This window comes from Chelon labrosus (genome assembly GCF_963514085.1).
Source record: "Chelon labrosus genome assembly, chromosome: 13".
In the NCBI taxonomy this organism is placed as follows: Eukaryota; Metazoa; Chordata; class Actinopteri; order Mugiliformes; family Mugilidae; genus Chelon; species Chelon labrosus.
The window spans coordinates 10,503,769-10,530,924 of NC_140346.1; the positions used below are offsets into that span (position 1 = coordinate 10,503,769).

Below are 27,156 nucleotides of genomic sequence, written 5' to 3' on the forward strand. Positions count from 1 at the left end.
GGCTTTTTTTGACAGCCCTATTTATTGGACTTAATCCAGTTGCACGGTGCACATGTGATATAGAAGAAGGAACAAGGAAAATAAGAAAGATCTTCATGAATCTCCAGGGGAGGAGCTTTTGTTTATTTAGGATCGGGTCGGAACTTACATCTGCTGACACTGAATATTAAAAGCTCAGTCAATCTTAATCAGGACATCGCTACTTCTAACATAAACCCTGATCACTGTACTGGATGTATTTTGCATGCGTGCACATTTGCAAGCGCAAGAATGAGGTCGTATCACACCCTCCTTAATTCCCAGTGAATCTCTCTAAAGCCCGAAGGTGTAAACAGTACGTAGGATAGTGTGTGTGACTCTTCAAAGACGTGCCCTTGGCAGCATCGAGAACAGAACAAACTCTTTCTGGCCTAGTTGACTGAGACACTGACCGACTTTCCCTGCTTGACAGCTATTGGCAGGGGAAGATGGAAACTCCACGGATGCACCGGCACACAGCCTCCTCCACACACGCACACACTAGCACGGTGTAAAACTGGGGCTAAGCGCTCCGCTGCCATCTCTGGAGGCAGTGTTAAGTGTACTGTACGTGCGAGTCACTGATGCAGCAGCGGGTTTTAGCACCTCCAGGCAAAAACAAAACCAAAAGCAGAAGAACAAAAGATGAGGGGGAAAAAAAAGAAGAGAGGATTATCTTCTCTAGGGCAGACCTATGCGCAAGTTACACAAATGCATGTGCTTTCATCTGAAAGAGAGTGAGGGAGGGCACCCCTCCCATCTCTCCACCAGCGTCCTTCTAGGAGCCTATGGTCTCATTCACAGCAAAGGAAGTGCCTCCAGGCTAAGGCAGGATAAAATAAGACATTCCTCTGTGCGCTAGCAACTGCTGCAGGCTGAATAATCCATGTTTGGTGACTCACGCTAGCCACCCTGCAGTAACACCTTCGCAAGCTACAGTGAGTGGAGCTTCTAAATAATATCTGAATTTATGCTGCTGCCATAGTAAATGGGAACACTTGTCAGAAAAATGAGAAGGTTACAACGCTACTCGCTGAATTTATGCTTTAAGTTTCTTCGGACCTCAACAGCAGACCAAACTTTTGTTGCCTCTGTAAGAATTACCCCTTTCAGATTTCATGAATACTTTATGAATAGTTAATGTCAGCGATGGTTTATATTACTTATAAATCTTTCATATGAACACATTTTTGGATTCTTGGCAGGTGTTTGACATGATGGCTGGCGTTCCTTATTCCCCAATTACTGTCTTTGTGAAGACATAGACTGGACAGTCTCATGCCACCACTGAACACTTACCCAATGACAGCAAAGGCAGGAAGCTCCTGGAGGTCAAAGGGAAAGTCCAGCCGGAAACGGGTTTTGAAAAGAGCTGTGATGGTCTCTGGAGGAATGGACAAAGAGCAAAGTTAAGAAAGAGAGAAGGCCTCTATGACGTCAGACAATGATCAAATATTACAGCCGCCCAGCTTCTGTCCCTGATGGAAAATAGTGATTGAGAAGTCAGCAAAAAAAAATTCAGCTCATTGGAGAGGAGCTGGCCAGGAGTCCTATCAATCCACCTATCCACCAAACAGAGTGGGAGCACTCAACAAAATGTCGTAAAAAAAAGTTAACAGCTAATAAGGCCCTGGAAATCCAGAGGAAGCTATTTGATTGGCTGTAAGTTTGGAAATTTGTCTCTGTAAAGCCAGACTCTTGTTAGTTTTCTGCTCCATTAGGAACCTATTTCCATCGTGAGCATCAGCAGAGCATATGCATCTGCTGTTCCTCTTCTGCTTCATGTATAACCCATATGTTCCCCTTCTGCTGAGCAACAGAACTTTGCGAATAATTACAGAAGAAGGAAAAAAATAGCACCAATTAATCATATTAACAATGGCTGGATTCCATTCAGGAGTTCCAGGTCCAGGGTTGTGGTATTCTGAATACTGTCTGTCATGGCTTACTGGGACAATCATTCATTCATTTATTTTCTCTAACCGCTTGTCCTCTGGTGCTAATGCAATGGTCTAATAGTTTTCGGGCCACGGGGGGGCTGGAGCCTATCCCAACTATCATTATATACATATATATAATGCTTGCCGTAGACTTTATTGGGAACAAATGTACAGTCTAATAAAATCTAAAGCACCTATCACACATGCACTGCAGCCCTGTCATTCTGCAGACATCTCCTGGAGGAACTATATTACGTGAGGAAGCGAATGTCCATTTCAGCTGAAGCGACATTAAGTGGTCTTAATCCTGCCAACTCCCTAGCACGATGTCCATGTAATGTGATAGAGAACAGAGAATATAGAGAGAGGTAATTGACGGCACTGCATTGAGCATAGCTGCTGCGTCGTACTCTTTTCTGCTTGCCCGTATACTGCTTTCCATTCGGTTGTCGGCATGTCCAAATACATGAATGTACATTTGATGTACTGGGTCTGGACCATGTATACTGGGGTACATCAGACGAACAGAACATAAAACTACAGTACACTAGTAAGTAAGTAGCTATAGGACACAAAAAGGACAAGAGATATCCGCTAGCTTACGAAAGACAGGAAATACCACAGCTACATGTAGGAACTAGCGGTTGGGTGAAAGACAGGCATTTGCACCCACCACGGTAAGGAGCTCGAACATATCACAGGTGAAAGGGTTAAAAAAAAAACAGACGAGGTTCCAGGATGGCATGGACCCTATCACACGCGTAATATTAAACTCAGTGCAAAATCTGTCATCCTTATGGATGAGTTTCCCTCCTACACACTGGCATAGACGATCTTCTGTTGCCTGCTACATGTGTGAAAGGTCAACTCTAGACAGTGTCTGAAGAATCAGGTCCAGATATTGTTCATACGGGAATTCAGCACAACACGTCTGCCACAAAGTCTAAGTTCACGAAGCTTGTACTTTGTCCACGTTTTGTTGATACTGTCTGAAAGGTGGTGGGGTCATACTGGTTGTAGATTCTGCCCTCTTCATATATGATAATGGAGAGGGACACTTTTCAAAATAACTGACCACGTTAGATTGCATTAGACCACAAAGGAGTTCCTCATAAAGCATACGTACATACGAGGACTTTGAGCACATCCGCCTTACCTTCGTCTCTGTTCCAAACAGCTAGGACTCTGAAGATGAAGGCACTGAAGGTAGCGGCAAAGAAACCTCTCCAGTAGTTCCTCACCGCAAAGAACGTGGACGTTACTTCAATACTGAACAACACACCTGGAACACACAAAGGTATAAGATGATACTGATGTACAGATGTACTGTAAATGATATTCAAAATTCAGGTTTCTCCACAAACAGAATTCTGTTGCCTACTTTTTACTTGAGTAGTGATAACAAGTTCCTAAGCAGGATAAGAAAAGCCCCTAATAGCACACCTTCTTCTGATCGGTGGGCCTTGTGGAAGCCATTGCTTATGAACACTGACAGATCATCTTTTTGTTGTTGTGGAACTCATTTCCATTCATACCAAAACCTGATCTGGACTATGAGAGTGGGAAGCATGAATACGTGCAAAGACAAATATTAGGATAGTAGGATGTCTGCTTATTGTGTCACATCATAGTGGATATTTGTATGCTATGGAACACTAAATGCCTTCGATATTAGAGTGAGTGCATTAGTAAGAGACTTACTGATGCAAAAAAACACAACGGTTTTTGTTTTCAGAGTCACGCACGGCTGAATTTGTTGGCCACCATCTGCATTCAGACCCGATCTCAGTTGCTGGGCACGTCATATTGGATTTCTAAAACTCACTTATTTGCTAGATGAAGCCATGGTGTGCTGTAAAATGACTGAACGAGCACATGCGGAGAAAAACCTGCTTGCAACTAAATAAATGATGTCACTCACACAAAGACGCGCCGTGAGATCTGCTCTAACATTTACCAAGAGTCTAAATTTAACATGAGATGATACGAGCTGCACAGAAAGAGATACTGCCTTCACTAAAAGATCCCCTCTGAAAAGTAAAAAAAAAAAAAAAAAGCTCCATCAATTTCAGCGACATGAAGCCCATTACTTGTAATGCTGGATGATCTGAGACTCATATTATACAGCGTTTGCACCTCTGCTTTATTACAGTGCGTGCCAGACTTCTGTTATTGTGATTTTTTTTTTTTTTTTTGCAGGGTGAGTCTCACCTCCTATGGGGGCAGCGAAACAGCAGCCCACTCCCACAGCACAGGCTGCAGCCAGCATCTCAATGTTCCTGGACTCATTCTGAAAGACACACACACATGCACACAACTGGTTACACTTCGGTCATGCGTTGTCGTTTACTCACCCTGGCCTAAAAATTAATAAAGAGGCAGGATCAGAACACATTAAACTGTAGCTCCACACCTTAAGTCCACCTATTGGGCATTTATAAGCCATACAATAAACAGCTTATAACTGACTGTAATGCAGTTGTTAGCAGATACGAGGACATTTTAAAGGTTTTTTTTGGATACGTCTGATCTAACTTACCTTCATTCCAATGAGGCCAATGTCCCTCGAGCAGCGTGGCAGCGGTAAAGACAGGTTAGTGTGTTTGAATGTGTTTTTTTTTTCCCCCTTTGACTGTACACTTAACCTGGTTTTATATGCTGTACTACTGCTTTCAGGGACACACCTCTCACTTCACGAAAAGAATAATAAAGCTTACACTGCACAACATGTTGACGTTGAACAGGTACAAGTACAGTACAAATATATCTGTGGTTTGTGGAGACATAAAGCTAGAAAATTATTAATTTTAACTCTTATAATACTTATGCCCCAAAATATATACATATAAAACTCTTGTAACAAGATTTCAGTCAGGACTGCTTTGGTCAAAGAGACTTCGCAATAAAATTATTTTTGGCAGCATAGCTCTGTTTTAAGACAGCAGCAGCAAAGACCCCAGATACAGAAAAGAGTAAGCATCAGTCGTGACTTATCAGAACCGTGGGGCAGCATTGGGGCTTTGATCACCACCCTAACCAAGGGGTTAGTTATGTGACAGGATCTGTGTCCTCCAAGTAGTCACAAAGGAAGGCTTCTTAGTGGACACTGAGGCAAAGCGCCACAGCCAAGAGCTGACAGCTTTGACTCTCAAACCAATCTGAGACAGGATACTAGAATAAATGACAGACAGTCCAGTCTGTTTGACAAGACCTGAGCGGAACATTGACTGCAGAGCATGCTGGAAAGTGTGCGGTTGAATTACCTTAATCCCTATAAGAACAGGTTCCTTCAGGTAGCATGGGAGTAAGAGACAAAGTTAAGCTAGCAAAGAAAACACTACAAGAAAGAACATTTTTTTTTAACCTTACTACTAACTAAATGTCTATCATTGTGAAATTCTGCAACTTGTCTAACTCAGCTCAATCAACTGACATTCACAGATCTGATGCAAAAAGAAAGATAATTGTCTGCCATTATATATCTCATCTAGAGTCCGCCCTCTTCAACTAATGGCGTACTCCATGTGCATGTAAAGTGCTCATCTCTGTGTTGTTTTTTTTTCCCCACAATGACAGAGCTTCGACACAAAAAGCTTATTTTTACAGCCCACGGGCTACATTAACATACTGTACTTCAAACTCTAGAGAGGACGAGGGGATACTGCAGCGGAGGGACACTTCAAACATGCACACACACTCTTAGCATTAATATGCCATGAAATGCAACACAACACCCCAGAGAGACTGCAGGGGGAACAGGAGGTTGCAGGGAGACAAAGTAACGAGGAGGATGATGACGGCAGTGATTACTAAAGAGAGGGATAAAAAGGGAAGACGGGCAGATGAAATGCTTAACGGTCAAATAAAAACAGGGATCGAAAGAATGTGGTGGAGGTGGAGGAATTTGTTTTCTGCCAAAGAAAAATCAGATGATGTGACCAAGTGTTGGATTCCGGCTTGTTTGTCCATTTTATCGGAATTCAAAAGATTTAAGCTTCACCACTGTGGTGGAGAATCACCTTTAGGCACCAGTCTTCTACAAGGACGTAGTATGTTTTTTTTTTTTGAGACAACTGTAGGGTTTTAATCTAAAAAAACAACAACAATGCCCATAGTGTATACATCCAAACACCTCATACAAAGGTCCTTTATATACTTTAATACATTTATATTCCTAAAAACAATACGTGGTTGTTTTCTTTAATGGATGGATCATAAGAGAGAGACCGGAAGTTATGGTTCAACCATGTGAGCTATACGCCAGTAACAGGAGCCGCCACAATTGGAGACGAGCTTTAACATCGTGACGTGTCGACGTATTCCAGGCAAATATATTTATATAGGCAGCATCGCCAGTTATGCGGATGATATGTGGTCCTATTATGACTTCTGTTTTTTGTAGCAAAGAGAGAAGGTATTCTAACTGTGTCCATGCAGGGAGCACCTGTAGGTTCAGGTAAATGGACAGCTTGGTAAAATATGTTCGACTTGGCTAACTCTGTGAACATCACGTAATATCAGTTTTGACAATCCTGTTTTCGGCTCAGGTCCATATTGCTGATGCATAGTAGGGAGCTCTGGAGCTCTAGATACAGACCTTCTTTCAGTCCTGCTGCCCTGTGTACTCTTTTATTTTTTAAATCCTCCCATTTTTCCACCATCTCATCTCTCAAGAGAGCTGCTCACATCTCATCATCACTAAGAGGAAGATGAGAGACAAGACTTTCCTTCCAAATCCCTGACTCCTCTCCCCATGGACAGAGAAGATGAAGAAGAAGAAAAAGGAGGAGATGCCGAAGCAGAAAAATATTTTCCTTCTCCCCCGCTTCAGTCTGCGTCTTTTCCATCCCACTTTTGGTTTTTTTTTCTGCCAAATTCTCATCTTCATTAATGCTATTTGCCTCCACACCACTACTTATCTCTCTGGGTAAAGTTAATTCAGGACTTGAAAGAGATCTAATTTGTTGACAAATAAAACAAGATTTATAAAATTGGGTTTTTTACTGGCTCTTATCTTTTTGGGGATGAAGAAAATCAGTTCCTGAAGAAAAAAAATGAATAAAACTGCATTTTGTGTCCGTGCTCAAATTCTTTTTGACTGCACAGATAATGAAAAACCAACAAACATAATCCCTACGTCAGACAGAGGTACTGTCTGGAAAAGCATCAGGCCGGAGCCCGCAGCTGTCCAAAAGGCATCCATGTTAGAAATTAATTCTTTCAGTAATCTTCATTCACAGGTAAGCTTTTTGTTCTTCTCCGCTACCCTTTCTCTAGCAATTCACCTGCTGTCATTATCTACCACTTTTCAGACCTTTTGCTCTCTTTACCACTTCACTCTCCGACAACTTGAAAAATGTCAGCCTCCCCCCTCCGCTCCACTCCTCTTGGCCTTTTAAAAACGCCAGTCTTATCTCTTCATTTCGTTTCATCCCTTCTGCTTTTTCTCTCCGATCGGTCCTCGAGTGCAGCCTTAAGCTATTACGTAGCCGATTTGTGCTCAGATTTTTGTGGTCGATGGAAAAATCTATTGAGTTGCTCGGAATAAAAGCATCAACTACATCAAAAGCTTCATTTACACTGTGATGGTCGCGGGAAACACAAGTGGACATTTATGTGCAGGTATTACTCTACCAAAACTAAGATGTTCTAGTATATTCGCTGGAAGCCGCTTAGAATCCGTCTGATTTGTCAAAATTTTCAGTTTTCTGATTATGCGAGAATAAAATCTCCATTTCACAAATGTGGTAACATAACAGGTTCTCCATTCATGCATTACCTGCCCATTTTTTTTTTTCTATTTAGCTTTACATATTATTCAGGTACCCATGAACAATAAAATATTCTTCCTTTATGAAAGCGTATGAATAGGTTTATCTAAATATAAAGGCTTTTACGATGAAATTCCCTCTTTGTGTTACTGATCCTCCGCTGCAGCTCGGCAGGGACACATTGTCTGAGGCATCACAGAGTAAATTTAGTGCTAAAAATCTAGTGAAGATCTCTGCTTTATTTGTTCGGTTCAGACTGCCAAGAGCACAGATGAGCATCACATAATCTTTCTAACACATTTTTGTCCAGGACGATTTTGTCCCCCTAAATGTTCACTGGACGCACTTCATAACGGTTTAATGTGCTACATTAACAGGAGGAATGTTATTATTATTTGGACACCGTATCTTTGCCCTGCTCAGTGCTAGTCAGACTGATGATAAAACGAGATTTTGATGTTTTATTTTTGAATACAAAGTGCTTGCTGCACATAAGGGGAACGAAAAATAAATCTAACTTATCAATCAGACTAACTGTAACAACACTGATCATTGGGGTTCTCTTAATGATAGTACAGCAATAATTCTGTTAATGCACCAAGATTGTTTCTCTGTAGCTGCTGTATTTGCATGTTACCAGCATAGAAAAAACACAGTGCTCATCTTTGTCTGACTCTTTTTAGAAGATATTAGTTGAGAATTAATGCGTTTCGTTAGGCAAAGTGAATAGTCCACGAATCAGAGGGTTCATGGCTCGATCCTTGGGGGACCAAAGGTAAGTGTCCTCAGTGAGACACTTTATCCAGAGTTGCTGCCAGTGTATGAATGTGTGTGCTTGTGTGAACGGATGGGTAGATGTGTAATTGTGAAGTGCTTTGAGTAGCGAATGGCAGAAATGTGCTATATAAATACGACACCATTTACCAATAAAATAATGACCTGAAAACAAAGCAGTCAGTGCCTATTTCCTGTAATGATGTGTACATGTGTAGCTTTTAAAATGAATTCATCCCAAATCGTCCCCTGATCACAACTCCCTATACAATGGGTGTTCAATGGCAGCCGACTGAGTTTTGGCATTCACTAGCCATTGTCATCTTGTGCCATCTGTCAGCTGACATGTAAGATTCAGTGCATTACATCATGGGACTGTTGAGAGAAGGTATTATACATGCCATGGACACTACTTTAAAAGTTGAAATAAATATTTTTAGATAAAATAGTGGACCACAAGTTATAAGTGCAGCGCTCTATTCAGGAACTATGGGGTGATTTTAGACACAGACTAACACTATGTTCTCCAGTGAGGAGGAACAGTCTGTATAAGGTGAAACCATTTGCTGTTGCTCATCAAGCCCATTTCATTCAGAGTGTAGTAATATCACATCTAAGGTTAGGGCGGCAGGACAACATCCTGAAAGGTGTCAGCTTGAAAATCTGCCTGAAAAGGTTTTTATGTGAACAATGAAAGGGAAAAAGAACAGATGGTTCCATTTAAATTTGCCAGTGAAACCAACAAAACCATGGACTCAAGTGGGCGAAATGGAAGGAGCGCAAGCACATGTGAGACATATAACATAAGAATACAACTTACTTCATAGATTCCTCCAAACAGAGACATGAACTTGCTGAGGAGAGCAGCACACAGACTGGCGATGTGCACAAACGGACCCTGACAGGAGGAGAAATAAAGACATAAAACAGGTTAGGAGCAACCCAGCCTCCTTTTTGTTGGTAGTTACCTGTCACAGCACATGAAAACACATCAATTACAAGTCTGCAGAGCATATTAACATTCAGAGGATGAGGATGAAAGTGGAACTAACAGGATTAAAAGTGAGGGCATCAGAAAAGTGATGCAAGTGAGAGGGGCTGCGCTGAATCCAAACTGCAGATGCTGCTGCAGTAGTACACAGGCAGAAGGGCCTGAGGCGTGTGTGCGAGGAAACAATATTTTCTTGCAAGTATGTCATCAGGGTAGGCAGTCTTTAGGGGGATGCTGTACTTTCGAGAAATACTAATCTACACTATTTTGCATTCGCACAAACTTGTTCACGAGTAAACACAAGTCCAAGTCCACTACTAAACAACATCTGCAACGCGAGGCAGGGGATCCCAGAACCACCAGAAAAACATTAGTCTCCCTCCCACTGGGATTGGAAAAAGTCTCACTCTGCACTTTCCTCCTCTTTCTCCTGTTTTTCCAGATTTGTACGCTCCCTGCTCGCCACGTGAACCCGAGCATATCGGCTCCATCGTGTGCCATTTATGAATCATCTGTAATTCATGCTGCAGGGGCATTGGGGGACCGGAATGAGAATGAGCCGGAGAGGGTTCATGTAACGGAGCATGTTAGTCGGTGCATGTATGCAGTGATTCATGGTGCAGGTTTTACAACATGCTTCACCACCGTTGTCACACTTTGCTTCTCCCTGTATGGGTTTCTGACAACTGATAATAATTTGAATGGAAGGTGGTTCAGCAAAATTTATTGGATGCTGTGAAAGCTAACAGCCTGGCGCTGGTGTGGGTTTGATAATAATTCAAAGGTTTGGTGCTGTGATCACTGAATCGGGGAAAGAAAGCAACACAACTGCTAGATGTGAGCTTTGGTGGCATTGCTAAGATAAAGGAGTAAAGCTGAGACACAAAAGTCAGAATAATGACACGTACCTGCACAGTGTTGCCAGATCAGGTGGTTTCATGCCGACCTGGGCGGTTTTGAATACATTTTTTTGCAGGTAATAATAATATTTGGTTTGGTTTTTTTCTTACTACTTTTAATGTCGGTTTGGAACAAAACCAAAATGCAAAGTGAAAAAAACAAGTGGGTGGTTGAAGTGCTAACCCAAATATCTTATATTTTGGGCGGCTGCGTGTTTTGGTGGCTTTGGAACAACTTTTGTGACGTAAACCTGGCAAGACTGCACCTGCAACGATCAGTCTATGTGCATCCGTACTGCCCTGCTAAGGCAAAACACTGAAAATGACTTCATTTTTACTTACAGTGTCATGCCTTAAAATTTGTTGATAGTGAGAAAAAATAGCATGTGGCTGCAAGGCTAGCAAGGCTAAAATGTGCCGCCTCAAATGCAGTGTTCAAGCACCCTAAGAATTTTACCTGTTAAACCACATATATAACGCTATATATTTATATATGTACGAATCTTTAATTACAGTGGAGAAAAGAAGTCCTGCTAAAATCTAGTAAGGCTAGCTGAGCAGCCTTATGATCTGCAGAGGCTAAGTACAAATACTTAGCTCTATACGTTTACAGATTCATTTATTAAGTTAGCTCAAATAAAAACAAAAGTTCAACAAGGGGCACATTTTATGTGCAGATTCTTCTTTCTCCCTGAGCCCAGTAAAATGCCCAGATAGAATCTGGTATAATCAACTTAAGAAGTTATAAAATTAATGTACTGTATGTATATCTGTTACAAGGTTAAGCAACATCCCTTATACTGTTTGTGTAGTAACTGCTCTCTGAGTGCACTCACTGAAAAACAAACTACACAGAAATGATTTTTCCTCAAGTTTTTCCTCAACCCTGGTGAGAACAGCTTGCATTTCGTTTCAGAACAGTGAGTCACACATTGTAATGACTGACTCATTGATTGATAAAGTTGTGAGCTTGTGCACTGTGTGTCATTCGTCGTCCTCTCATCATGGGTCATCCCATTTAGAAGGCCAGCTCCATTCACATGCACACAGACGCTCAAAGCACAAATGAAGACGTGCAGGCTGATTTGTGTGTGTGTGTGTGTGTGTGTGGGGGGGGGGGGGTGTGTTACCTCCTTGCCTAGAGGCATGCCACTGCCTAGAGCGCAGGTGAGACCGATAACTTTGGCCACAAAAGTTTTGAAGGTGAGGTATTCCTTTAGCACGACTCCTCGCAGGATGGTTTTCATCTCCGGTATACCTGAACCTGCAGGGGAGAACAGCGAGCACTTACAGTCGACTGTCAACTTAAAGAAAAACACACTGAAAAATCTGACCTTTAAAACTTGGCTTCAAATCTAAAGCAATTTCCACCGACATGCAAGAACCGAAGTTAGTGTGTGTGGGAAAAAAAAACATCCTTGTCTTGGTGATTTAAATAGGAACGAGTTTAAACAATCATATTAACTAAATGTAATAAGACTTGGAAATGGCAGCTAATTCTGTACATGATATTAGCTGTTTTCCAAACTATTTTTTTTAGAGCTACCTCAAACCAAGAACACAAAAAGATATCTGTTATGTGGATGTTGAACTCCAGTATTGTAGTAAAATATTCATCTCCAACTTTGTCGTTAGTCTTACGATCATTTTACATGACTGATTTGAATAAGCTGCATTTTATGGATTTGTATGTGTCGAATTGTGTTTTAAATGACTTTTATTCTTGTAAATATACTTGTATTCTAAGTACAAAATAAAAAGAATACCAGCTTCAAAAAAACTATTTCAGTATTTTGGATGATTTGCTGTGGAAACTCTTAATCTTAATTCTGAGTTTATTCTGTGAAAATCCGCCGTTGAAAAAAAGATGACAAGTGTAAGGAAAGTATGATGTGGTGTTAGAAGAAGACACCTCAGATTCTCAGGAGCACGCACATCTCTTTAGCCTCTGTTATTGAGAGTGCGAGTCAAGTTTCTGCCCTCGGTGCAGCACAAAGCACTGAATTCAAACCAACTGAATGAATTTAAGAACATTTCTCTCCTTCCCTCATCTGATATAGAAGCAGAGGAGGCCCTCTGGGGAGGGAGCTAAGCCTCTAGCGGCTGAGAACAGAGTGGTGTTACGCTGCAGTAGCTACCATTCACACCATTTACACACAGGAGTTTAGTAGAAGCTGATTAAGTACAGACTGGTGGCTGGTGATTTTTCGGTTCAAGTGTGACAAAAATCTGATATAAAATAGCTAACGGGAGGATGATTGAGGTTTCAATTCTCAATTAATTCTCCCGTGTATGTGTAGAGTCTTTCTGCAAAACCCACAGGGATAGATTACACTAGGACTTAAGGCAGGGGTCAGTAGCCCAAAAAGATCCACTTCCTTAATAAGGTAAAATTGAAGTTCTATGCATGGGCAGCAAAAACACACACAAAAGTAGTGACCTAACAGTTATGTATGGAGATATAGAAAGGGCTGTATTCAAACCATGCCACAACGCACTTAAAAAGAGGAGGAGATACATCACATTTCATGCGTGTTTGTGTGTATTAATTATACATAGACTGTATAAAGATGGACTGCTGAACTGCTCCTCAAAAGTATAGCCAAAGCAAGTAGAGCTCCCCCTGGTGACTGGCTGCAGTATAGGTCATATAAGCTCTAGTTTTCTGGTTAAGTTTTGTTTTAGTTAGTTACTTGATGCTACAGAAACAGGATGTGACATAATGGCGACCACCAGTTGCCATGCCACCTGCTCTCTAAAGCAGTCCCATGGCAAGAAAGTTGCAACTCGTCCATATTTATACAGTCTATGGTATTATAGCTAAGTTAAAATGAGTTTTTGTATCATATTTGGTATCAAGAATCTCCAAATGTCAATAGTATTGGTTCTAAATCGGAAATTTCTGCTATTGTGACAAAAGCTTTTTAGGACCAGATATTTTTAGGTAGGACAGATTTGGCCCACAAGCTGCTATTCGTCCATCAGCGACTGAAACGCTTGCAGAAATAATAAATAATAAGTGTAGCATTGTTCAGACTGGCGGGCACACACACGTACACTTTGTCTACTGTAGTGTAGTGTAGTGTAGTGCAGAAAACTGTGTTTAATTATTAATTCCTGTAATATTTCTTTAATGTCTTTGGTCATACCACAAACCAAAAGATATGCAGTGTATACAGTGACAAACTACAAATATAGGATATATGGCATTTGAATTTGATTGATTTGACTGACTGGCAAATTGTTATTGATCACCTTTTTATTAACACAACAAGTGTCTTGTTTTTGGTTCCCATGCTGCTGTGTGGCTCAACTACATGTCCCGTGTGCGTCTGTTTTTATTGTGTGTGTGTGTCGTACCAACAGCCTGCGGGGCGAGGATCTGAGTGAAGCCAGCAGAAAAGGTGATGAGGACCACGGGGTAGGTGACCCAGGCTAGGTACTGCAGGAACACGTTACTGTCCAGACCACCGTACATCCACTTCTGTGCTGTGGACACACATACAAAGCCAGGTCAGATGGAAACCACTAGAAAGGTGCGGCAACACTGATACTGAAACGATGTGTGTATGTGACGAGTGAATATACTGCATATACTGTACACGACACACATAAAACAAGATCATTATACACCTTACAGAAACATTCACAGGTAGAGTTACTGCGAGATGTCATGAGGTTATACTGCAATGCCTAGACAAACGCACACCCTCACGCATCAAGGAGAATGGTTACATAAACACTTTTACGAGTAGTTGTGTGCGCCTCTGCAGGACATGCGGTTAGTCATATTCTAGATCCAATTAAAAGAAATGTACACCATAAGTGGAACTGACAAGACTAGGTTAGCTTCCCCTTGAGAGCGCAGCCCAACACACACAGCCTGAAAAATCCATCGGAATTAAAGCCGCTCCTGAAAGGATTCAGATCAGCTCTCGCAAAACTTTCTTCAATCCTTTTAAAACATCTGCCTACCTCTTCCTGGAATGTACAGTTGACATACCGTTTAATCCCTCGTCCGCATCATCTCCTCCCTCAGTCTCCCGCCTTCACCTCGCGGTTAGATAACCGATGCCACGCGAGGCCTTCCATCAATCCCTCCTCCTTTGATCTACCTTGAAGCCCAACGTTTTCTTTTCCTCTCTCTCCAACTCCTTCTGTTTTCACATTCAAACACCTCTTTTTGCTCTCTCTGCCTGTTATCCCTCCTGGTTTTTATCCCTTAAAGAACATTTCACTCACCACTCTTGTCTTCGGCGTTCATTTAAAACGGCCCCGGGGTTCAATTCTCAACACAACCTGTTCTATTTACATGCCCCCGCTGGCCCCGATCCATAAAAAATATCAAGTTTAACTGCAATGTCATCATCCTATGATTTCCTTCCTTCTTTCTAAAAAAAAATAAATAAATCATCTTTTCTCTATTAAACTTTTTAGTACAATGTGTGCAAACCCCAGTCCTAAAACCATAGGTACGATCCAGACTCCCTCCATCCCTCCCTCCCTCCCTCACCTTGTAGGCAGATGGCGATGCAGAAGTCCACCACCCAGCTGACCAGGGCCATGACGAGTCCCAGCAGGATGAGGAAGATCCAGTCCTCCCCGACCCGCGAGATCAGGAACTTCTGACAGCGAACTGTGCAGACTACAGGGATGGCAGGAAGACAACATATCATGTTAGGAACCGCATTAGACCAGAGATTGGCACTGAGGTTTGGGTAATGCATACAGTATTTATTCTACGCTGGCCAAGTGCAACAGCCGTGTTTCCATCCAACAGCTTTTGAGGTATTGAGCAGCAGTGCATGTGTTGTCTGCCAAGTAATCCACTTCCTATCCAATCCTAAATATAGTCAAAGATTGTAAAAAATGTAAGGGGAATTATGGATTGTGGAGTCTTGATGGCACACTGCTGAACACCACACACTGAGGATGACAAAGAAACGGGATTGACTGGATTTGGCTGAGCCTTATTTTACAGGTAATCTGTAATTTTTTTTATAGTTTACTGAAAGGGTCCAGAAGAAAAAACAGAGACAAAGCTCTGAAACTGTTATTTGAGTTTAGCCGAGCTGTGATTTTAGGCAGTTTCAAACTTTCACAGAAATGTACCTGAAAATGTACCAAATGCACAATTTAAAATTTCTTCCATTAAATTCAAACTTATGGATCAGTTTCTCGGAAAATCGCAAACTATGACACTTTAAAAGGTTTTAAATAAGTACATCTTGCTTCTCAGAGCAAGGGCTAAGGTGACGGTTAGAGAAAAATGCCTGTACGCTACTAGTAGTTTTTTAAATTATGTTTCAAGGCTGTGGAGGCTTTCACTGTCCCTTTCAAAATTCTCTTCCCTTAGGACAGACATCTCAAAATCTGGACAAAAAGAACTCAACTGTGTTCTTAAACACTTACTCACTTTATTTATTAGTACAGTGTATTTGATTATAACCTCAGTTCATGGGGAACCCACTTAACCAGGTGATCTATAGGGACGGCCGACAGATTTTTATTTTTATTTTTCTTGGATGGAAACTCGGCTAGCTGCGATGTGGAAGTCAAATGCCGGAAGCATTACATGGGCTGACAAAATAATAAAAACGTAACTCTTACCAGTGCCAGCAGAAATGAAGGCAACACCACGGCCCCATTCAGACTTTGCAATCCAATCACAAGTGACTAGTTGTAGGTACCTGTGTTCACATCTGGCATCAACATGTGTCTACACATGCATCACGAGCCAGCGCTTCTGATCCAATCTCAGTTTCACATTCTTTATACAAATAAACGCTTACATCATTTGGGGTGCAGTAGAGTAATTAAAACCGCAGCTATCTCTAATGGATCTGTACTGATGTATTGTGTGTTAACACTACCAAAGGAATGAAGACAAATGTGACCAAGACTCCAAATGTGGTCAGAGATCAAATCTCTCAGATTTCAATGTGTCCTGTGTGTGTTGTCCTGTACTTTACACTGGTCATTTGCGATCTGATTGGCGAGGACAGATGTTAATGCAAGGTCTGAATGGGGCCTTCGTTACACAGAAACTCACCGACTGTGTGTTACCATGTGTTAAGATTCTAAGACCCATAAACACATGGGACAAGAGACTGAAGACAAAACATACTACACTAATCAATGTATGTTAAATAAGCAAAACAGTCACAGCAAATGGAGGCAAAGCACTACCAAGCGAAACACAAAACATACGACTCAGTGCGTGAGGTACGATCAGTCCTGCTTTACTCACCTAGAAGCAACAGGAAACAGATTCACGGCTAATACTGTATAACACTCGGTGCGAGACAAGTATCCACACCTTTTAATTATGACTAATTGCAGGAACCAAACATTAGTTTGATGGTGACTCAAAAGGATGTGCGCTCACACAGCATAATTCATAATACCCCCCGTTCACACCACATTTCCCCCTCCCCACGTTCTCCGAGGCCTGTCCTCGTTTCCCTCTTTGCCTCTGCAGGGAAATGACACTTGGCAGCAGTGGGGCGCCCCTCACACTGATGACTCTCATACTCTCTTTATTTGTTTCTGTCTTCTTGCTTCCCCTTTAATTCCCAGCATGTACAGCAAATCTTTATGTAAAACTCCAAATACTATTTCACGGCTGACTTTTGTGGCTTTCAGCGAATATCCATTAATATTTCATGCATTTTGTTTTAACAGAACAAGAAGACAAAATTAGTTACTCTGTTTCCCATCCCCGTCTTTGATTTTCTTAAAAAAAAAAAAAAAACTTCATAGAAATTACAGTAGAAAACACATTCTTTCTTTCTTTTCTTTCTTCTGGGATGCACATAATTTTGTAGTAGTTAGCGAGAAAAAGGTGAAGAAAAGGTGTAGACGCACATATCACTGACCACTGGAGATTTAGAGCATACAGCCAAACTGGGTACAACCCTGGTCAATATGACTAAAATGTTTAAAGATTACAAATCGCGTCCATTGTAGCAGCTTTGTCTTGTCAAACCCGGGAGGAATTAATCAATTTCCTTTAAAATATTCAACACAGAGTACTAAATAATGAAAGACCCAACTACAACCACAAAGTGAGTTCACCCCCAACATCAGTGAGATTCCATCCTTTTGTTTTTGCAATGCCTTTATCCTAATTTGTGACGACAGAGACAGTCCTCCTGGACAATACCAGTCTTGCTCAAATCTGTGCAGAGATCAGCTGCTCTTTCCTGGAGGGGGTGTCATTGGTCTGCCTTTAACTTAAAAAACTTCTTGTCCTATTGGATTTAAGTCAGGGGACATAAAGTTGACCGGGTCATAGATTTCAGTTATTCTTTAATAACTCTGGTCAGATAGTTGCAATGTGCCCTGGATCATTGTCACGCCTGAAAATCTGTCTCCATGCCAAACATCTTGAGACTTGAAATCATCTTTTCATTCAGTATTTGGATATCCAAACTTACATACATACCGTCCACTAGCCACTACATCTGACTTTATTGTTTCCTGCAGCTTCTGGTCAGTAACTTGACCCTCTCCCACCTTTATGCAGAGCCATGCTACACTATATTAGACACCGCTTGGGCCAAAACTGAGAACACGGTGTTCACACATTCTGTTATATCCTTGTTCATGCAGTCCGCCTTCATTTTAAAACGGCACGCATGAACACTGCAGTGGTCACAGGGGGGGGACGCACGTTTGTTGCATTAAGGTTGTACTTTGGGATCTGTATTTTCAGTGTAGTCTGTCTAACCAGTCTGTTCTAACTGTTCAAAATAAATTATTCACTTCAGCTTACAACAATACAATTGTAAAACGATGTAAAAGAATTATGCACAGTGATGTACTGAAGTTTGTTGAGTGAACTGAACTCTCACTAATTTCACCGCTTGGTGCATTATCCCGCTGAGACTGTTTTGTTTGTTTGTTTTATTGCATTTTATCCTGCAATTTTATTCTTTTTGTGCCACTGAGGAGTTGCATTAAATTCCGTTTTGTTCAGAAGTGCAGTGAGAATAAAATCATTTGATTGATTGGATTGTTTTTGATTGTCGTACACTGTAAGTTCAACTCACGGGAAGAGAACTTTAACAGGTTAGTTATTTTTCTAAATCTTTTTAATACCCCTGGTTAATTCACATTTACCTGTAGATACGAACGAAACATTAGTAAAAACATAAAAATAAATACACGCTCAAAGCTGAGGTGAGGTGGTCTGTGTTTGGCGGATGACGGATGAGAGACAGAGGCAGAGCGCTGGAGCGAGGGCAGGAGGCGAAAAGCTGCAGGGATGGAAAGAAAAAAATGCAGCTACACACCAACACACACGCACATTCCCCAATCAACACCTTCAAGAGCCGTCTAACACACACATGCTGGAAAAAGATGTGACAAACACACATACTCACATACTCAAATTTGTCTTTGCTTTCCATCACTCCACAGACAGTTATGTGACAATTCTGAGAAACAGGCTTTGTACATGTGTATATTTAGATTCATGTGTTGTGTTATGTGAGCTTGCGTGTGCGTGTGTGTGCTTGTGTGTGCGATTGAGCTTGTGCGTCATCTCACCCACAGGCCGTCTGTGTTCTAGGACCCCTTCTGTCATCCAGACACTAGTCAATGTAAATGAGTGTTAGAGTGTGTGAGTGTGTGATGGTGCGTGTGTGTGAGCATGCATGTGTGCAGACGAGATTTCTTTGTACTCCTAAACACAGACTGTGTGTGTGTGTGCGTGTGTGTGTGTGTGTGTGTGTGTGTGTGTGCGTGCCTGCGTGTCTTGCAGCAAGTGTAATCTTGTCTTTTTGGAGATGCAATTCAGTTAGCTCCGTCTGTGCTCTGGTATTGCATAAGAGCCTTTTCTGCACTGCACAAATGAACACACACACACACACACACAGAGATCATGCAGACTGGTTGCTGACTTTATTCTTCATGGCATGCAATAAGCAGCAGCATGCTAGTTCCCAATAACTCTCTTTGCCTTCTGACTCACCCCCTGCGCTTCCCTCCCCCTCTCTCTGCTTCTCCCTGCTGATGCTTTCTACTAATCACATTCAACCTCCGACTTTACCTCTCATCCCCTCCTCCCCCTCTGAGGCCTCATCTGCTGCCCTCCACACTCACTTCTTTCATTGCACACTCCCCTCACGCCCTCTGTATATTCCTTTTCATTTTAGCTTGCCCACTTGCCCACACTCTCGTCAGCGAGGGACACAATGCCCACATACCTGCTGAGACTAATTTAGGTTGCCTTGGATACGCAGCGCATCTAGCTCCTCGGACTGGCATCAAGAAACTGCATTATTTTGGTTTGAGCAATACTTCATGAAAACTATTTCTGGATTTAAACAGCTAGTATCAAATATTTATCGTGAATAAAAATTTAAAGGGACATTATTAGACAATTTAGCATTACACCCAAATGAAAAATTCAAAAGCAGAGATATTTGGTTTCTTATTGGTCAAGGTCCAAATATGGCAAATACTACACTTTCCTAGACAGGTAAAGCCAGTCTGAATTATTTTTTCAACTCATTAAGAAGAAAAAAGTACCTCTGCACGCAACTGGACAGTCATACAACCAATTAGAGACATATATATTGTCTGTTCTTGTGGACTTGAGAAATGTCACCAATCGCTGTCCAAGTATCCAAGTGTCCGGGTGTGTTTTACCGAGGATACAACAGAATGTCGCCTGTGTGGCCTCAGGAAAGCCAGGTATCCCAGAATGCACTTCAAGTACGCTGCTGTCTCTAATTACTCAACAGCAATCCTCCGTTCTCCAGAGTGTATACTTCAGAGTCAAACTTCTAAAATCTGAACTACCAAGTTCGCAAGTCCAAAGTTATTGTAATTGGTATTGATAAACGCCCAAATTCAACTCCAGTGCTCATCAGATGTGTTTGACGTTACTGTGACTGTTACTCTTCCGTCCATCACCCCAGAAAGCCCGCCGCTATGATTTGATTGGCCAGACAGATCTTTGCTGGGCCATAACCAGGTCCCAACAGAGCAACTCCAGATCAAAAAGTTTGTGGGCGGGGAAAGTCGGGTTGCACAATTGTCTGTATTTTGTAGAACGTTCTTTAGGCTGGAACCTATCCCAGGTATTACTGAGAGGTGAGAGGTGTGCCACACCCTTACCATTCACTCTCACATCGATAACTATGGTCAATTTAGAACATAACCAGGGCAATTACCCTGACAAGCATGTCTCTGGACTGTGGGAGGAAGTCGGAACACCTGGTGAAAACCCACGGAGAAAGGCCACGGTGGCACAGGGAGAACAATATAAAACTGGACTCCTGGGACCTGCTGTGCTCCCTAAGAACACTTGCTCGAAAGGTGTAAGAACAATGGAACTTTTTACAGGGAACATGCTGACACGTCAGAAACAGAAAGGGGCTTCCCAGAGGCAGAAACGATGAGTTGTAAAAGTGTCATCAATTAAACCATATCCATCATCTCAGGTGACAGTAACAAACCAATATGTATTATTTAACAAAAGGAACAGTGTCAGAATATACATATCGGACCGCCTCTTGTGTGATTGTGCTGAAAATGAGGGCAAGAGGCAAGCAGAATGAAAAACCACACTCTCTCGTTCCCTCTTAGATGAAAATCACTAGTGGTGCAGATTCCCTGCTTCCGCTCACACACAAAACCCAATTATTCAAATCAGCCCCTCATTTGTTATGCAAGGTGACAGCTATATATGGGTGTAAAGGGTAAAAGAGCCCACCATTATTGCATCAATTCTGCACAGTCATGGCAATGAGGCCTGTTCTCAGTTTGTGTGTATGTGCCCTCCACATGCATTATGTAGCGCCATGCGTAAGGAAGAGATTCAATTAGAAATGTCTGGATGTGTTTAAGACCACAGGCTTAATTAGATTAGAATTAATACAGATAGACAAATCTGACCATTCAGCGCTTCTGCTTTTTAAACAGCAACTCTTTAGGCTGTACAGTACTGTACGCACAGTGTAGAATAAAAGGAAACGGGATCGATCTTTAAAGCTCTGCAGCTTTTCACTGCAAAAATGTTAAATAGTTTTATACCTGCTTTGACTTCTGCAGTGCAATCGGTCAAAGCAGTGCTGTACAGATTTGCAAACAGTGCACCTGCCACCTGTCTCACCGTATCATCAACTGATTTACCACCAAACATAAGCTGTGTTCAAGAGAGGCTTGGTTAAAATGTTGGTTTGTTTGACATATGGAATAGACTGATAACAGAGTCAAAGTATTGTATAGAGAAAACTCTTTGGACTGTGCAACTTAGTATTTATGACACTGACTTCCACAAAGGTAATCTGTGAAATCTGGAACAGAAGTAATTTTATGCTGCAATCTCTTGATGATGGACACTAGTTAATTATGACATGTACCTGTTGACTTCAGCTGGATTTGTAGTACCATTAAATAAGTTTTTCACAAATTGGCTTGGTTTTAAACTTTTACTTTTTATTGCCACAGCAGGGTTTCCATTAGGTCAAGTTAGCTACATTAAAAGTGTGAAATTCTATATTATTATAAAATAAACACCCCATATAACATTTAACATGGCTTTAACTGCATTGGTCTCATTTAGTTTAGTTTCATTTGTTTGTTTGTTTATTGACCCATTTCATTGGCTTTAGGAGGAGCCAAAGGACTACAATGCACTTTCACTATACGTTGTCCTTTTATTTCAAAAATGTCAGTGGATCGGTCATGTTTTATGTTATGCTGGCTTTGAGTTTGATGCAAAGGCTGATGAATTTTCAGACCACGCAGTGGCACAGGAAAATCATAAGGGAGCAGCAGCAGCAACCTACACCTGACAAGCTACCATACACCTTAATGTTAAATACCAGATTATACTGACAGGTAACACTTACACCTCACAATTTAATCACTTGAGGAGCATCTGGTGAGGAGGTCTTATGACCAAGATACCACATGGGACCTTGGGAGGTGGCAAGCGAAAGGAGAAACCAACCAAATATTAAAAAGGTGGTCATAATGTTTTCCTCCCATTCATTCCTGTCTAACTGAGCGTTGTTTGTATTTTGGCAGCACAGGTTTATACAGTACACTGTATGGGCACATGGGAAACAACTCTAGTATAATTCCCTCTGGTTCGGACTCCCAGACTCTCAGTTTACTCAAAGCTCCCAGATGATTTACCTCGGTCTGAGTAAATCAACAGAATCTCTGCGCTTCCAATGAAATGAGCTGATTCTAAAAAATATGGGCTGAAGAACAGGGGACGCAAAAAGCAAAGCGAGAGTGCATGAAAAAACTAACAGGAAAAATTGGCCCCTCAAGACAAAAGAAATGTTGTTAGAGAAATAAAAACCAACAATGCATTTGTAAATGTTTCCTCTGGTACTTAATATGACCATCTCCATTCTCGGAACGATCCAACTGTAGCGTCTCCGTCTTTCCCTCCCCTCCCTGCGCACCCATTCATCTGTTCATTAATCTATCTATCCGTCCCTCCTCCGCTCCTTCCTTCATGTTGATGTGTTCTCTATGCTAATGAGATCTAAAAGGAGGTGATGTTTATGTAAATGTTCTGTAACAGCCCCAGCGTCAGTCCCAGGCGAGATGGCAAAGCGTCTCGTCTCGCACTCAATCACTCGCCGAGTAACGACGGCCGTGGCACCCGTCTTACGGCTGCAGTACAATGTCTGCTTAATGAGGTGTAATGGCGTGTCTACACATACACACACACATCCACACACACACACACACACACACACAAACAGGGCCAGAGCAAATCACCAAAGTTATTATGCAAGCTCTGGTATCTTTCTTTAATCGCTTCCAGAGAGTTTGGGATGTATGTTTAACTTTTCTTCACACATTTCTTCAATTTTCTTCACTTTTCCACCTGAGTGGTCCACCCATTCACACACGAATGGCGCAAGCTGCTATGCAAGGTGCTCACCTACCCTTGGGTTCAACTTTGGATTCAGTGTCTTGACCATGGACACTTCGGCCAGCCTTCAGTTAGCCAGGGATTGAACTGCCAACCCCGCGATTAGCGAACAAACTGCTCTACCACATGAGGCATAGCCGCCCACAATTGTCTATTTCTTTACTATCACTTCATTAGAAATACTGCCAACAGGGCAGTAGATAACTTTTACTGTCATTGGTCAATGGTTTGGAGCCATCTCACTACTGTATCGCTTTCACTAACTCCAAAGTTCTGCACAAACGTTTACATACAACTTTTAACTTGCCGATCGATAGTGCTTTTCATCCTGAGCCGAACAGACACATCCGACGATCGATACCATGGCCCCAACTTCATCCTTAATGAATGCGTTAGGGTCTTAGGGCGCCTGAGTATCCTCTCTCTCTCTATCTATCTGAGAAGTCACTCCACTTCTCCGTCTCCTCAGAGACTGAGGAACCCACGAAGCCAGGCGACTTCAGTCTGACCTCCAGGTTTCTGAGTGTGACCCCACACTTTGCTGTCATGGAAACCTCTTCTCCTGGACCCAGTGGTTTGAGAGGAATCCATAACGAGAAAGGATGTGAAGTACAAATCGAATGAGTGCTGTGGCCATTGTGACTATCCTTTTGATTAATATAAGCTTTTGTGGACTTTTGTGACTTGCTCCATTGTCTGATGAGGCGAACGAGTTGTTTTACTGCCACTGGCATTTTAAAATGAATAAGCATTTTAATTTGTTTGATGGGAAGAACTGTCCATCTAATTTTACTATTACAGGGTTAGAGTCACTATTTTCCAGAATGATTTTGTTTTCCACGATTCCAGAGTCTTCAACCCATCATGTCTTGAGGAGGGCACCAGACGGTCAAATCTGTGGTGCAGTTTATCCCCCATTTTAAGAAGGGACAGCCTTTGCTTTCAGATGTGGGTGCTATTGCACATTTATTCCATATTTATTCTGAAAATAAAGATATTTTCAGAGTGAATACTGATGGTTCTTCTCTGCTTACACTCTACAGGTTAGTTGGTTCGGGAAATGGACGGCACTTCAAACTGGTGTACTGCAGTCCAATCGATGGTTTCATCCTGCCTGGGCGTCCCATTTAAGTACCCTTCTGACATCATTCAATGACGACGGTGCTTTATGAGCTGTTCACCCTGGTACCTCTTTGTGTTGAGCTCTCGCATATCTTGGAAGCTTTTGAGGTGTATAGACGCATGTAGAAATAGGGGTGTTTCATATTACTTTAGTGTTTTGGGTAGGGATTTAGGTTTTCTTTTGGAACTTTATTTGCAAGATTGAACACAACAAAAGTCTAAGCTGTGTTTGGCTTTGTTTAATTCTGTTAATCACTTAAACAATAAAACCTTCATTTGAACAAACATCATCTGGTTTAATGTTGCTTCCCTCTTTTCCTAGCAGAGCTCTGTGGTAACTGAAGCGCATACTGTACAGCACTTACAAAAGTCTATTTTACATATTGCTGCTAAATTGTTGTGTTACAGACCTTGGATTTGATTTAGGTGAGTTTAACAATATACAGATATACCATTTTTTCCACACAAACACTGGGAATATGTCTGTGAAGGTTCTCAGTCATCCAGGTCCTGGTATACCCAAAAAACAAACTGAAACAAAGGCAACTGGACCTGTAGAGTTTCTCGAAAAGATGTTTCACCAAGTAGTAGCTTCTTCCGTTCTAAAGGACTGGTGAGAAGATGAGGTTTAAATGTCTGTGGGTCTTGGCCACGTGAGTGTCACATGACTGGCGTCTGTTAACCATCAGATACTCACCTGTAGCAACTGTCTTTGTAAATTGATGGCCGGTTCTATCTCAGTCCTCCTCCCCTGTTCAGATAGATATTATCTGCCATCAATTCAAACACAGTCTTAACGTCTGTCTACAAGACGTTTCTCCCCATTCACATCTTGCGAAAGGAGTCTCTGGCCAATGATGGGGTGTTAGAGTACCATTCATCGGAGAAAGAGCCCTCCAACTATAGGTGCGTATCTAGTTAATAGACCCTAGTCATCTCAGTCTGAGTTTATGATGGGCAGCATATGTTTCCATTTAAACCCCAACTCCGCACCAGTGTTTTAGAACTAAAGAAGCTACTTGGAAAGGGATGAAATGTTCACATAACGAAGCACAACAAGTCCAGTTGCCTTCATTTCAGCTTATTTTCTGGATATTTGTCAGTCTGGTGTACAAGCTACGCAACTGCAATTACATGCCGACATGCAAAAATGAATATCGACCAATAACATCAGCCAGACAATTAAGTTTGTTCTCACCTGACACGTTTGCCCGTGCTTAGTGGATTAAAGTCGTCTATGTACATTTCTGTGAGAAGCTTTTGTGTGTTTATGGATAAAATAAACTCCCGTGAGCTTAGACATGCGTTTACACAGTATTTAACGTTGGCTTTGAGAGAATGGCAGTGTCGAACTAACGACTGCACGCTTTAAAACTTGGATATTGAACTAAATTAGGCCCGCGTCACTACTGAGGCCGCCATGAGGTGATTGAGAAAGCAGCAGCAGCAGCATGATTTCTCCAGTGGCGACACACATCATGGACACACAGACATGCACACACACACACACACAGAGCCAAGACAGGCAGATGGTGGCACTGATGATCACAATAACAGTCCATCAACATAAGTGTGGATGAGTAAGTTTGTGTGCATGTGGCCCTTGATGCGTTGGGGGAAATGTGCCTCTCGCTTTGTGTGTGTGTGTGTGTTTAGCCCGATCACACAGGGGAGAGGTAAGTCGTTTCATTTCCTGGATGAAAGCCTGGTGCACCAAAAGCCAAGGGACCCGCTGCTGACTCTCTGCACTGCTTCTCTTTCTCCCTCTCATCTTCCTCTCTCATTCCGTCTCCATTTACTTCATCGCTCCACTCTCCAGACCTTTTCTCTTCCTCACATATTTTCCTCCATCTGACCCCCATCCATCCTAAGTTTTCTTCCTTCTCCTTCAGATTCTCCCTCCATTTCTGCACCACATCCGTTCACGTCTCTCCCATTCTCTACAGTCTATTCTCCCTCCCACCCCCACAAACACACAACCCCCCCCCCCCCCCCCCCCCCCCCCATGCTCTGCCGCTGCAGAGTCAGCACTTCCGTCCTGCAGTCCTCTGCAGACACGCAAGTGCGCTGATCTACACTTTTATACCCTGCCCTAACCAATTTCAGAGAATTTCCATTGCGTGTACAGTACCTCTGCTATCCTTTAAATTGACAGCAGCACACACACAGTAAATACGCATGTCTCCTCTGGGCACATTCATACACATTGAAGCGGAGAATTGAAGCAAACACACGTCAATCTTGGCAAAAAGAAATAGTATTAAAAGTTGCAAGCGAATGCACAGCACAGGAATACACACAGCGTACATGACTAATGAATTATTAGATGTCCGTGTGTGCGTGGGTGTGTGTGTGTGTAGGGCGATGGCACATTTGTCTGTTCTTAAGCAGCAGCAGAAAGACGGGAGGCATTGATCATCATGCTTGTCTGAGGCTTGCACTGGCTAATCAGAACCATTCATCTCTCGTATCACACTGCCGCTCTCACACCCACACGAAACACACAACTAAGACGTTCAGAGCTCTTTATTACTTTCCATCAGGGCTCGAGGCTAGCCGTAATAAGGCCAGACTGGGCGAGTTTGTACCATGCAGCGGAATAGGAATAATACGCACACTGAGATATTTTTCATGTTGGCTGTTGATTAATATGACGCCACGAGGTGAGTGTGTGTTCCTGGCTTGTATTTTGCAAACTGCAGGACCATCAAACTTCAAGCTTCTTATT

The 27,156-nt window shown here is 42.1% G+C and overlaps 1 protein-coding gene across 1 annotated transcript in view; it reads right to left on the reverse strand.

Annotated features, from left to right (window-relative positions):
* Positions 1-27,156, reverse strand: part of LOC311498352 (chloride channel protein 2-like) — a gene marked incomplete at its 5' end in the record, with an annotated part of 105,120 nt that overhangs the window by 60,981 nt on the left and 16,983 nt on the right. The window contains 7 exons of the mRNA XM_084558894.1: positions 1,318-1,402; positions 3,115-3,240; positions 4,170-4,248; positions 9,324-9,401; positions 11,524-11,657; positions 13,754-13,882; positions 14,907-15,038. Of these exons, the coding sequence (XP_084415020.1) occupies positions 1,318-1,402; positions 3,115-3,240; positions 4,170-4,248; positions 9,324-9,401; positions 11,524-11,657; positions 13,754-13,882; positions 14,907-15,038 (763 nt within the window). The remainder of the gene's footprint in view (positions 1-1,317; positions 1,403-3,114; positions 3,241-4,169; positions 4,249-9,323; positions 9,402-11,523; positions 11,658-13,753; positions 13,883-14,906; positions 15,039-27,156) is intronic.